Raw genomic sequence first — 14,519 nt, 5'->3', positions numbered from 1 at the left:
CTGGCTCTCAAAATGTGGTCTACACATCCACTATATGAGCATCCCCTGCAAAGTTGTTAGAAATGCAAATTCTCTGGCCCCACCCTAGACGTTAAGTCAGGAACTCTAGGGGTGGAGCCATTCTAGTTTGGTTTTGGGTTGTTTTTTTTTTTTTTAAGTATATTTATTTAATAGAGAGAGAGTGTGAGCAGGAGAGGGGTAGAGAGGGACAGAGAGAATCCCAAGCAGGCTCCAGGCTCAACACGGAGCCGATCGTAGGGCTCAATCCCATGACCTCGAGATCATGACCAGAGCAGAGATCATGACCTAAGCCGAAATCAAGACTCAGACATTTAACCAGGTGAACCACCCAGGTGCCCAGTTCAGTTTTAACAAACCCTCCAGGTGCTTCTCATGCATGACAAAGCATGAGATAAGCCCTATTAATGCTATTTTACAGGGCACCTGGGTGGCTCAGTCAGTTAAGCAGCCTACTGAGGCTTAGGTCATGATCTCATGGTTTGCAAGTCAAGCCTTGCATTGGGCTCTGCACTGACAGCTCAGAGCCTAGAGCCTGCTTCAGGTTCTGGCTCCCCCGCCCCTCAAAAATAAACATTAAAAAAATGCTACAAGTGAGAAAACCGAGGCAGAGAGAGGTCAAGCAACATGCTTTATGAATAGTACTTCTTAAACTACTGTACATACAAATCCCCTGGGGATCTCATTAAAAAGGCAGATTCCAATTCAGTGAGTCTGTTGGGGACCACACGAGTCTGTTGGGGAACCAACCACACGAGTACTAGCACGTCCTTATATGACTTTGCTGAGTGACTAAGTTACAGAGTGGACCCAGGTGATCTGATTCCAGAGAATGAGACTTTAAAATCACATTGCCAAAACACCATCCATATATGACAACACATGGTTCACAATGACTCTGAGAAAGGAGGGTAGAGTACGCAGATTATTCAAAGAACATCAACTGCCATCTTGCAGGAAACGATTGCTCCAGAGAAAACAGTTTGGGAAATGCTGTAACAGAAGCCCAGATGCCTAGCTTTCTGGAAACCTCAGCGGTCTCTAATCCAGAAATATCTATGTGAAGATGCTTTGCCCAAGCATTGTCCCACATCCTTGGCTAACAGACTCTCTGAATACGTTATTAAGCAATGGCGTACCTGATATGTTATTAGGTTCAGGTAAGGTTTTCTTAACCCAACTTCATCAGTCTAAAGCAGTGGTTCTCAAAAGTTAGCAGGCATTGCAATTACCTCCAGGGTGAATCAGCAGGTCAGGGGTGAGGCTAGATAATCTGCATCTCTAACAAGTTCCCTAGTGATGCTGATGCTGCTCACTTTGTCCTAGGTCTCCAAGACTTGAAGATTATGGTCCTCTTAAGTCCCTGAATGCAAAGGAAGAAGCCAAACCATACCTCATAATACGGGAATGGAAACATCCCTTAAATCCAGGCCACTTCCTGTGGTTGAGCAAGTGGTCGCTGCACCAAAGATGCCCAGCCACTGGTGTGACATTCAAATCCAGCTCATGCTTTACTGCTCAGACCAGTCCAGACCACCAGCTCACTGAGTCCACTTGGAGGAAGGTTATCTGTTTTCTTTGCCCAAAGGCTTTGTCTGCTTGCCAAGCTCTAAGCCCACAAAGATGCTGCTTTCCAGAAGGTGAACCTTAGTCCCAATTCATCCATCCAGGGGGTGCATATCTTCTTAATTGAACAAAGGCATAGTTTAAGCTAAGCTGTCGTCCTGCTTAATCCCATTTTATACTCATGCCTCCCTCATCATGGCGACAGCTTCCTTTGAAATCTCTCGTTTTTCTTTCTTCACTTTCATCTGCTGGTCTCTCTTTTACAACAACTCAAATTCCACCTTTCCTTAGCTTTTTGTTTGTTTACATTGTTTGAGAGTCACACTCTCTGCAAGAACAGGTGTTGCAAATACCCACACGTTAGTATTTCTGACCCTAGCATGCACGCATCCTTCCACCCTCAGGCAAGACCTATCCTCAGGAACTACCTAGAGAGGAAATCACAGAAACACCTGATGCCACGGACGATCTGCTGTTTTCACACTACTCTATGAGCTACTGAGGCATCTCTAATGGCCTCATCATTTTGCAATTCCCCCTCCCCTCTGCTCCTATGTCATGGCATTATTCCCTTCACAGAGAGATAAGACATAGCCTGCAAAAATGGCTGTCATTATTTCAGAGAGAGCATGCAGGCTTGTAATTGATTTGTGATTGGTGGAAGTGGGCACAGTATGGTCTTTAATAAAAGGGAGCTGTGTGCAACAGACGTGATGGCTGTTTTATAGGAGATACTCTAATACAGGGTCCAGAAAGCCTTCTCTGAGCTGCTTTGTGCTTCTCTCTCTCTCTCTCTCTCTCTCTCTCTCTCTCTCTCTCTCTCACACACACACACACACACACACACACACACACACACACACACGGAAAATGAGGCCCAGTATTTCCAGCTGAAAATTATTCTAATTGTTCCAGAAATCTCCTGGCTAGGGAATATTTAAGTGAAATTCTCACAATTCACTTGTAATGAATATTCTTTTCACTTCTAGTCCTACTGCTTCAATGGCATGACATTTGGAAACTCACTAAAATCTGACTCATTGATTCTCTTAAGAACATATTTGTACCTCTCTGGCAGTCTCTAAACAATAGCTTTTGATTTTTTTTATTAAAAGTTAGAAGAAATAGAAGTGGACATAAATCATTTGTGATTAGCTATGCTGAAGCCCTCCCATGGGCCCGATGCACGCATGGCTGACTGCTCATTTGGGGTGAATCTCTGGGTCCAGAGTTCCTGGAGAGTCAGGAGCGTCCTGGCATAAGCCCCATAGGGAGTGTTGAGCCCTGAGCAAAGAGGATGGGCAGGTGGTGAAGGGCTAGCCCAAGTGCCTCCTCCCTGGGTGCCTCTATCTCCCTTTGACTATTTCGAGTTCCCCTCTCAGAACTCTGATCAAAGGCCACTTCTTAGATACTCATGATCCCCCCGACTCCCTACCCAGCAGACCCACTCTTCCCCAACAGCCTGGCCACATTTACACCGAAATATTTAACTCTGTGTTAGTTGCTTCATGTCTGTGTCTGTCAGATGGTTAAGTTCTACGAAGCAGGTCCTGCTCGCTCCCGGCTCCTCCTTCAGCTCCCACGTGCTAGGGCCGGGATGAGCGGAGACCAAATCCTCAAGTGCAGAAACTGAGGACAGGCTGAGGGAAGACACTGAGGAAAGGGTATTAGGAAGTGAACAAGACAGAGTTAGTGCATGAAGGGAGATTTCCAGGTCCAAGTTAGCTACAATCCTCAGAGATGCGTTGCACAGGATGAGGGAGGAGGGGTTGGTGCACTGGGTGCAGAGGAATTTGAGAGCATGCAACCTTCTGTAGATCCAAAGCCCAGCTAGAATTTCATCCCGAGTTGCCCTAAAGGAGCTATTTTTTGATCTAGGGCACCTGCAGGCGAAAAGAAAAGCATGGGATGACCATGCCATGACTGCGAATACACTAAAAAACACTGAATTCTAGACTTGCTAGTATTCTTTATGGTTTATAAATTAGATCTTAATAAAGCTAACAATAAAAAGTGGCACAGACCCACTGTATGTAAACCCGACCCGGACCCACCCCCATGTCATTCTCACTGGACTTGGCAGGGGTTGGGGGAGACTGTGGGGCAAACATGAAGGTCATGCTGTGTGATGTGGTGCGGTGACTAATAAAGTCCTTGATCTCTGACCCATGAGTCTCACATCTTCTGCCAGCATCTATGAAGCTGTGTAGGCTAACTCGTTAGCCTGCAATTAAGGTAAACTCTCAGACCCTTCGTGGTTGTCAGCAAATGATTTCATGGAACCAAGAGGGAACTTGAAGGGGGGGCAGTCAGCATCATCAAACACTGAAAGAAAAGTTGAAGGCATCATCACCATCATCATCACCACGACTGGCTTCATCAACAAGAAAAGCACTGGTGACTTTCACAAGGGCCACTTCTGGGAAGAAGTGGGAGTTGAAGAAAGCCACACTACAGGTGTAGACATCATACTGAGGAAACAGAGCGAAGGGGAGAAGAATGAACAGGAACAATTTGAAAAACAAAAAACAAAAAAACCAAGGGTATGACTTAAGGGTTTGACTTACATTTTGATTTTTTTTTTTGTAATTTTGAGAACCACAGACCTATTTAAGTATCTAGTACAGTACCAATTAGAGGTGTGTAAATACGTGCTACATAAATGAATCTTTTTTTAATAGGAAGCCACCTGTATGGAAAGAAAGGCTGGTATGGTGACATAAGTGTCGGGTCTACAAGGTGACCAGGAAAAGATGCTCAAGACCAAAGATCATGACACAGACTGACAATCCCATCCTGCCTCCACGGCTCACGACCTACGGGACTTCACTGACCCCCTTCAAAGACAGCCTCCTCATCTACAAAACGGGGCTAAAAGAAGCAACGCCCTGAAAGCCTGGCTATGAGAATTAAGTCCATCATACGTGTAACCAACTGTGCTACACATGTCAGCTGTTGTGTTATCATTCACTTTCCATCATTGTCTAGTTGTTGTGTGGCCACTAGGTCTTCAACAGCAGTTCCACATGGAACGGACACCTGATGCAGGTGTGGGCAGGACGTGGAGGAGCTGGGTCCAGCACACTCACAGCCCTGGGCCAGCAGCAGCCCTTCAGGGAGCAGGGGAACAAGTTTACTGGAAAAATCAGCGGCAGAAAGGACTGACACGTCTGCTTATCTCATCAGCCCTGGCGTGCCTGCTGTCGAGCTGATGAGCTCACAGGGCAAGAGCCTTTTCCTGCCAGATTAGGGTCTGCTCCCGGTCCAGTGCCTGTGATGTGCCTAAATACACATGCTGCCCCTACGGAGATCTCTTCCAAACGTTTGGACTCACGGCCTCATTTCTGGGACTTGTCAAATGTTATTTGTTGTACAAACCCATGGGGAAGCGAATCCTTTGTGGAGAGGCCTGGAAACAAGCCCTGTGGTGGGGCTGACAGGGCCTGCTGTGGAGCCCCGAGAAGTTCACACACGGAGTCCCGTAGAGCACAGCGTTCCATAAAGACCAGCTGACACACACGGGGTATTTCCAACCTCCTCTTGGATAAAGGATATCTAGTGGTGATGAGCGTGTGGGGGGAAGCTGAGGCTAAGTTTACCCTTGGGGGAAGATGCACTGCTGCTTCTAAACTCTGCTGTGCCTACCCTTTTTTCTGTTTGTATTAGTTACCTATATTCATTTCAAAGTATTTGGAGGAAACAGAAAAGATGGAAATACAAAGCATACATAATCTACCATCACAATCAATTACTGAATGTCCTGATAACTTGCCTTATAGTGTTAATATGTGCATATTTACATAGGTATGTAGATGTGTGCATAAATATGCATTCATACATGTTTACTTTTTGATAAAAATATACCAAGCATATTGTTTTATAACTTGCTCCTTTCACTTAAATACATACAGTGGAAATGGCATTAAATATACTTCTATAATTTGTTATTTAATGACCCCATTCCAGCATTTACCTAATCAGTCCCTTTTGCTGGACATTCAGGTTTTTCTCAGGTTTCTTCCTTTTGAACATACTCGCGAATACATCAATTTTTTTCTGCCTCTGGTTATTTTCTTAGGTAAATTCCCAAAAGTAAAATTACTTCTTGGACGAGTATGTTCATTTAAGATTTTAGCTATCTATTGCCCAATTCGTTTCCAGAAAAGATGTACCCAGGCACATTTTCAATGCACCGATAGTCTGTCAGCACACTTCCACCTAGCTGTACCCTGAACACTGTTCTTTATTTCTTTTAACATTTATTTTGAGAGGCAGCGAGCACATGCGCAAACGGGAGGAGCAGAGAGAGGGAGAGAGAGAATCCCAAGCAAGTTCCGCACTGTCAGCACAGAGCCTGACATGGAGCTCGATCCCACAAACCGTGAGATCATGATCTGAACCAAACTCAAGAGTTGGATGCTTAATGGATGGAGCCACCCAGGCGTCCCAATTGTTCTGTTTTTTTAAAGGGCTCCCCGAACTGTAGGCTGCTTTGGTTACTAGACATTCCACGCAGAATGCAAACCATCTACTTGTTTAAAAAATGCTTAAAAATTCTAAGTTTGGATTCCTCAGGCCAATGTACCACCTAAGAAATTAGCAAGTTATAAATGAGGCCCCTTCCACCAGAGGCCATGCCATTATATTCTTCTCCTCAAGGAGAAATCTGTCCCAAACAAGAGGAGTTTGTTTGTAACTTTGATCGGCCTTTATCAGCCTTTTCCCTGAGGGACTCATTGTTCTAGGCTGGGGGATACACGCTTCGCCTAGGTCCTGTCCATTGATTCTTAGGTAGAGCTTGCAATGTAATTCCATGAAAGCCCGCACCAAAAGCTTTATATGCTTCCAAAGAGCATACAAAGTTTCTAGGGGAGAGTAAAACAGGGGTATGGGCTGGTCTTCCTTTTTAACTGATTAATTTATGATCAGAAAGCACTTAAGGATAAGCAAGCTAGAGAGCCCCACTGGACAGAAAGGAAGGCAAGCATTCTCTGCTACACAGATGATAGGGATTTATCTCACACTAGGAGTCCACTGACCACTCCCCAAACATTGCCAGAGAGAGGGGGCACCGACATACTATTCCGGAAACAAAGTCACTGGCTTTATTTCCCAGACCGAAAACTGGTGGCTAAAAATGTTTCCATCTTTGGTGGCTTAGTGATTCCTCAGCATATCTTGGAAGCTACAGAAGCAAACAGCATTGTTGAAAGGCAGACTGTTGGCCACAACATGCCTGTTTCTCTTGCTTCGGAGATTCTCAGGCTGAGTCACAACAGCCTTGATATGTGGAACAGAACTCCGGCCAGTCTGCAGGCTGCTACTCCTCTAGGCGCTGGAAGAGATCCAAAGCAGCCAAATCATGAGAAATTCACTACTGCCTTAGCCTGTCTTAGATCAGGACACAGTGGCATCCTGAGTGACAGGTGTTATGACAGGGGCCTCATATTTTGTACAAAGACATTAACTTACTTCCAGCTACACTGCTGAATACAAGCCTGGACTTAACCAGCCAAGTAGACATTTGCCGGCGAGCAGAGGATAAACCATCTACCTCCCAATATTTCCTGAAATATAGATGAGGGAGACAGTATTTCTAGTGGTTTCCTTAAAGGAATAGCTACTGAATCTCTTCACTCACCACCTATATTTAAAGTATCCCAGGATGGAGATGGATTTAGCAGAGAATTGGGGACCTTTGTCATATTGCACTGCCCACGCCCACCCCTGCCTCTTCGACCACCTCCCCAAACTACTCTTGTACAGAGCACCATTATAGGAAACAAGCCTGAGAAAGTCACTTGTGTGCCCTCAATAAGGCTGTGGTGGAGAACGGTGTTCCTTATATCACACATTGTTTTCTTTATGAGGACTCCTGGGAACAATTCCTATCCGGCTTCTGTGTGAACAAGTTAGAATTTTCCCGAGAAATTGGTTTGTGTTTATCTTGTGGACACCGTGAACTGTATGTCTGACAAGTTATTCCGTTGGCGGCTGTGGTACTGGGGCCTCCAATTGTGACCCACCGGTAAGCCACAGATGTGGAGAAACGCAGTTTTAACATTATGACCAGCTCCAAGGTCTTCTTTTCCTATCTTGTGTCACCTCACTTTTAATTTATGATATCTTGTCATGCTTTATGTCCCACTGTAAGCCACCTGAAAAACATTCTGTGACTTAAGATTTGGTTTACACTGAAAAGCAGGTATATGAGGTGTGGAAGAGCTCCGCACCATATGTTTCTATTTTCTTCAAAACTTCTATTACATTCTAACACCCTTCCACTGACAAACCCAAGATTTAGGACGTGCAACTCAGAAATGTAGCAATTATGATCATAAAATAATTGGAAAAGCTAAATAAAGGTGCTGAGAATACTGTGATTGTTCCTTATCAGTCTCCTGACCCAACTGGGGCAATGCCATTGAAATGACAAAGCTTCTTGAGAGCCTGATGCACCTTAATACAAATTACAATTGAAAGAGTAAATAGCACTAAATACTTAAGTGACACATGGAAGTTTATAAGGATTCTTGGGGTCTGCAGGCAGCCCAAGGAAACAGGAGGTTCAGGCACCACTGTTATTTTCATTCTACTGCACTAAGGAACAAGAAAGAACTGTTAGCTCCTAGAGGTGCAATTTCACCCAGGGATTTTCCAAACTGTGGGATATAGGTTCAAATCCAAGAAGAGAAGCAATGCTATCAAATCCCATCAAAGTGTGCAGAGATGATTCCGAATGGGCTAGGGACCAACATTCACGCTAAGTCAGCCTGAAAACATGATGGAGATCTTTCAATAAATGAAGGTGGAGGTAACTGGAGTTAGTTTCTTCTAAACAACATCCCTGTTTCCTTGGAGCTTGAGCTGTGCTCTCCAGTAACACTTTCTGCAATGTTGCAAATGTTCTGTCTCTGCTCGCCCAACATGGTGGCCACCAGATGCATGTGGCTACTGTGCACTTGAAATGTGACTAGTTTGACTGGACTTCTAAGTTCTGAATTGTATTTATTTTGATTAATTTAAATGTAAATAGCTGTTTTAAGTTTAACAGGGTTCTAGCATACAAGATCAATATACGAAAGTCAATTGTATTTCTATACACTAGCAGTGAAAAGTCAGAAACTGAGATCTTTTTAGACCAAAAAGGATAAGTCTGACCAAAAAAAAATGTGTAAGACCTATACACTGAAAATTGCAAGACCTTGCTGAGTGAAATCACTATAGATCTTCAATAAATGAAGAAATATACCATGTTCATACTCACAAAAGTCATTATTGCTAAGATGTCAGTTCTCTCCAAAAGTGATTTATAGACTCAATGCAATCAATCCCCATCATAATCTCAACAGGCTTTTTTTGTAGAAGTTGACAAAGTGATTCTAAAAGTCCTATGGTAATGCAAAAGACCTGGAATAGCCAGAATCACTCTGAAAATGAAACACAACCGGAGGACTAACAATACCTGGTTTCAAAACGCATTATAAAGCTTATAGTAACCAAGTTAGTGGGACAGTGGTATAGACAAAGAGATCAGTGGAACAGAAGAGCCCAGGAAGAGCCCCACACATATGTGGATGAAAGCAGTACAGCAAAGAATGTTCTTTTCAACTAATGATGCCACAACAACTGAGGTATCCAAATGCGCGCGCGCGCATACACACACACACAAATTTGATGCATACCTCACACCATATGCAAAATTAAACTGGATCACAGACTTAAATGTAAAAGCTAAAACTATAAAATTTCTAGAAGAAAACAAAAAAAAATCATTGTGACCTGGGGTTAGGCAAAGATCATTTCATAGAAATGATGCCAGAAAAGATCCAAAAAAGAAAAAAAATGATAAATTTGATTTCATCTGAACTTATTTTTTTTAATGTTTTTTAAACATTTATTCTTTTTGACAGAGACAGAGCACAAGCAGGGGAGGGAGAGACAGAGAGGAAGACACAGAATCTGAAGAAGGCTCCGGGCTCTGAGATGTCAGCACAGAGCTCAACACGGGGCTCGAACCCACGAACCGTGAGAGCATGACCTGAGGCCAAAGTCAGACACTCAACCGACTGAGCCACCCAGGCACCCCTGATTTCATCTGAATTTAAAAACTATTCCTCCAATGCTACTGTTAAGACAATAGAAAGACAAGCCACACATAGAAAACATTTGCAAACCATGTATCTGACAAAGAATTTGTATTCTGAATATAGAAAGAACTACCAAAATGCAATAATAAGCAAACAAACCAATAATAAATGAGCACAATACTTAAACGGGCACTGCACCAAAGAAGACATACAAATGGAAGCAAATGGGCACATGAAGAGATGTTCAACATTCTTGGTCATGAGGGAAAGGAAAACTAGAATCACAGTGAAGTAACACTACACACTTATTCAAATGGCTAAAACCAGAAAGACTGATCATACCAAGTGGTGGTAAGGATATTGGTAAGCAACTATAGCTCCCATACACTGCTGATGGGAGTGAAAAATGGCACAACCATATAGGAAAAGAGCTAAGCAGTTCTTTAGGAAGTTACACATCCACCATATGACCCAGCCATTCCACTTCTACCCAAGAGAAATGGAAGCATATGCCCCTAAGTCCATTCAAGTCACGAATGTTCACAGCAACTTATTTTTAAATAACCAGTATTTGAACAACCCACATATCATCAGCAGATGAATATATAAAGCAACTATGGTATCCTCACACAATGGAATATTACTCCACAAAGAAAAGTTTTTAAATAAACTATATACATACACAATATCAGAGATGAATCTCAAAATAATTATGTTGAGCGAAAAAAGAGTACATACTGTGTGATTCCGTTTATAGAAAATTCTAGAACATGTAAATTAATATACACTTGACCCTTCAACAATGTGGGTTAGTAGCATTGAACCCCTACACATACAAAAATCCATGTATGACTTTTGTCTCCCCCAAAACTAAACTTCTAATAGCCTACGTTGACCAGAAACTTCACTGATAAAACAGCCAATAAACACATGTTCTGTATGCTATATTATAGACTGCATTCCTACAATAAAGGAAACTAGAGAAAAGAAAATCATAAGGAGGTGAAAATACATTTACAATACCATACTGTATTTATCGGAAAAAAATCCATGTATAATTGAACCCACCCAGTTCAAACCCATATAGTTTCAGAATCAACTGTTTAGTGACAGAACGTGGATCAGTGATTGCCTGGAGACAGATAAGAGTGAAGAAGGCAGAAAGCAGGGATTACAAATGGGAACGAGGAAACTTTGAGCATGATGGCCATGTCTAGTACCTTGATTGTGATCAAAGTTCCACATATATACACACATGTGAAAATGTATTAAATTACACACTTTAAATTCTGTATCTCCATTATACCTCAATGAATCTGTTTAAAATAAAAAATAAAACAAGGGCACCGGGGTGCCTCAGTCGGTTGAGCATCCTACTTCAGCTCAGGTAATGATCCCATGGTTTGTGAGCTCGAGCCCTGTGCGGGGCTCTGCACTGATAGCATGGAGCCTGCTTCGAATCCTCTGCCCCTGTCTCTCTGTTCCTCCCCTGCTGGCACGTGGTCTCTCAAAAATAAACATTTAAAAATAAATAAATAGAAAATAAAAAACAAAACCAAAATCTGTTCAACAGCCGCATGTGCCTGGTGGCTACTCACTGAACAGCAGTTTGACTCTCTGTGCTGCCTTAGCCCTTGGTATTTCTACATCAGCATCCGTGGGAGTATCTCTGATGCTGTAACAATCTGTGTCTAATTCTAGGTCCCATCCTTTCCCCTACCTCCACTAAAAGAGATTCTCTTTTATCTTGCTTTGAAAGTAAGGCTAACGAGCAGACCTACGAGTGGGACAGATTCAAACTCAGAACAAATTTCCAGCAGATGTTCCTGATGGACTCATTCAGCCAAAGAAGAGATGGCTTTGCTCATTTAGTGAAATATTCTGGTAAAGGGTGATTTTGTAAGACTTCACCAGAAGGCTGTGGAGGAACAAATAGGAATCTGGTGGACCACTGAGTAGCAGCTAGGTTCCCTCCACCCAAGATTTTAGGATTCCACATACCCAGAATCTAAAGTACTGAGTTTGTCTTAGCCCTGTGTCTCTGGGCTTAATGGACAAAGTCTGTTAGAGGCCAGCTTAGAAAGGTCATAGTTGCAAATTCTAGTTCTGTCACTTTTATGTTTGTGGTATCGCCTTCTCCTTCTGTAAAATGGGTATCCTGGTGCCCACAAAACAGAATTAGAGTTAAGATCTAACAAGATCATGGATGCAGAGTATCATCTAAGGAGCAGAGGTAAATAAAAAATATCCCCTCCTCTCACCCACCAAGCCCTTCATCACAGCACACACTTTCTTCCCTTACCAAGGGATGGGCAGGTGTACACAGGGGGCCACTCCCATTCTTACCTGGAGCCAAAGTTTGTCATGCTGAGACCACTTCCCACCAGCGATGCACTGAAACGTGGCATTCTGCCCCACATTCACCTCGACATTCTGGAGCCGCAGAAAGTGAGGTGCTTTTCCTAGGAGAGAAACCAAACAGCATATGAGGACTCAATTCAACAGCCTGCGCCACTTCCCCATCCGTGGATGGCCATGCAAGATGAGTGCTCAGCAGGGTGGAACCTGCACCTAGAAAGTGGCCTGGTACAATAAGGAGATACTGCTGTTTGATCACTTACTATGAGTCAGCTACTGTTTGTTCTAAGAGTTTTACAGGATCACCTCGCTTAAACCTCACCAATACCCTGAGATGAGTAGTATCTCATTTCACAGATCAGAAAATTAAGGCTCTGAGGGGTTATAGTTTAGCACAGAGAGCCAGAAAGTGAGGGAGCTAAGACATGAATCCAGGTCTCTGAGAGCTTCAAAATCCTTAATATTAGCTTCTGGGCAATACTGGCATGTTTGGAAGAAGAAAATGGAGCCGGGCACATGGAGAGGATTCAGCATAGATAATTCCTCCCTGTAGCCTGAGTGAGCAAAATGAAGAAAGCTTAAGCAAAGCACTTTGAGCCTGAGACCCAGGTGCCTGGCCTCGGTGATGGCATTGATGATGCACATCACAGGGAGGGCAGAGCAAAGGAGGGACACAGGTGGAGGAGAAAAACAGTAGTCATCATTCACGACTGCTAAGCGGTCGGTGCTGTGTGTCATGTGCACACATAGTAACTCACTGAACTGAAAGCAGTTGGTGGTGGATCATCTTCGTCTTATAGTGAGTGAACTGAGGCACCAAGAACTCGAGAAACAAGCAGAGTCTACACTCTTAACTCTGAGCTAGAGTGTCTCCTAAGGATGGGAGGGAGGTGGGTCATTTACTCTGGGGACTCGGCATAACAGGAAAAGGGACTTTCAAATGAAACTCACAGGGTCTGTGAGCAATCAATTCCAGAATTAAGCAGTTTTATGTTGGGCTAATGGATTCATCTCTTTCCTTGTTTGAGGAGTCAGGTTCTTGCCTATTTGAACTCTCCAAAGATGAGTGGGCTGATAACCAATGTCTAGAAGTATAATTTCGTCACTGAGGCACAAAGGTGCCAAGGATCCCATTGGGGGGCCTGGGTGGCTCCGTTGGTCAAGCGTCCGACTCTTGGTTTTGGCTCAGGTCGTGATCTCACAGTTCATGGGATTGAGCCCCATGTCGGGCTCTGTGCTGCGTGGAGCCCGCTTGATATTCTCTCTCTCCCTCAAAACAAACTTTTTAAAAAAGTGCCAAGGACCCCCTAACACATCAACCAAATCAGTGATGAACTGGACATCAACTACCCCACAATGGGACCAAATGAACAGTTGTTAAGAGGATCAAGAAGGTTCAACAAGGGCCTTTGGCCATCTTTTCAGAGAGAGTCAAATACCCAGAGAGACAAATAATAACAATCATGTCACTTATCTAAAGCTCCTATAATGGCAGGCACTGTGATAAATGCTTTACGTGTTTCATCTAATTTAACTTTGTAACATTCCTATAAAGTAGACATTATTATTTCCCTCTCAGAGGCAGAAATCAAAGCCCAACAAGTTTAATTTGCCCAAAGCTACGTAGCGTTAATAAGAGACAGAAACAGAATTAAGTCCAAATTTTGGCCCCAAAGTCAACATTTAACTAGCGTGATGTCCAGCTTCCTGGGCAATGAGAAGTCCACAGTGTCACCTGGACCCCAGAGACCAGAGGCAGGGCTTGCAGGCCAGGCCGTGCTGACTCTCTAGGTTCCTCTCATTGCTCCCGAATATCTTATCACAAGTGATCCCCACCCCCGTTCCTTGCCATTTGTCCCCCCAGCCTTCATGCTACACACTACCTGCTCCACCAACCTGTGCCACCAGGTATAGAGCTCAGCAAAACCAAAAGCCCTCGGCATGAAGAGGCAGACTTGCTGTGTGAAAACACACACCTTCTGCTCGGGCTTCTAAACAAATGACAACAGCTCAGAGACCCCCTCAGGCCACCCTCAGGACCCCACTGCTAAAGCGGTGTCAAAAATTGAAGGCCCAGGAAGACCTGTCTTTGTGGGCTTCTCAGAATTGAAGATTCCTGCATCTAGTCAACCTGACAAATGTCATGCTGCTTTGATTGTCTGAAATTGTTTCCTTTTTGCTTTCCTGTATAATTTTGTCAAGTTATTTTTGGAACTATCAGTTCAAGTCGACTCTTCAAGTGGGACTGAGAGTAAACCTGGTAAGCCCATTTATGCCACAGGTTTAAAGGGAAAGGAACATCCACTCTGCGCAGGGAGGGAGAAGAGCCTTGACTCCAATGTTGGGAGGCTCTGTGCTGGGTTTTACAAAGGGATGTCTCTCCATGCCCTTGGGGACATTGGGAAAATGGTTTAACGTCTGGGACTTCTGCAATCAGAAATGGATCTTCTCTGGATCAATGTCCCCTGCTTGCTTCTGACTCCCAGC

At 43.7% G+C, this 14,519-nt stretch overlaps 1 protein-coding gene across 3 annotated transcripts in view; it reads right to left on the bottom strand.

Annotated features, from left to right (window-relative positions):
* Positions 1 to 14,519, bottom strand: part of PTPRT (protein tyrosine phosphatase receptor type T) — a 796,626-nt gene that overhangs the window by 688,581 nt on the left and 93,526 nt on the right. For all 3 annotated transcript variants that reach the window (XM_042980385.1, XM_042980383.1, XM_042980384.1), the window contains exon 4: positions 12,021 to 12,136. In XM_042980385.1, coding sequence (XP_042836319.1) covers positions 12,021 to 12,136 — 116 coding nt within the window. The remainder of the gene's footprint in view (positions 1 to 12,020; positions 12,137 to 14,519) is intronic.

This window comes from Panthera tigris, chromosome A3 (genome assembly GCF_018350195.1).
Source record: "Panthera tigris isolate Pti1 chromosome A3, P.tigris_Pti1_mat1.1, whole genome shotgun sequence".
Taxonomy (NCBI): domain Eukaryota; kingdom Metazoa; phylum Chordata; class Mammalia; order Carnivora; family Felidae; genus Panthera; species Panthera tigris.
The sequence above is the reverse complement of the archived record's forward strand: the minus strand, read 5'-3'. Positions and strand labels throughout refer to the sequence as shown.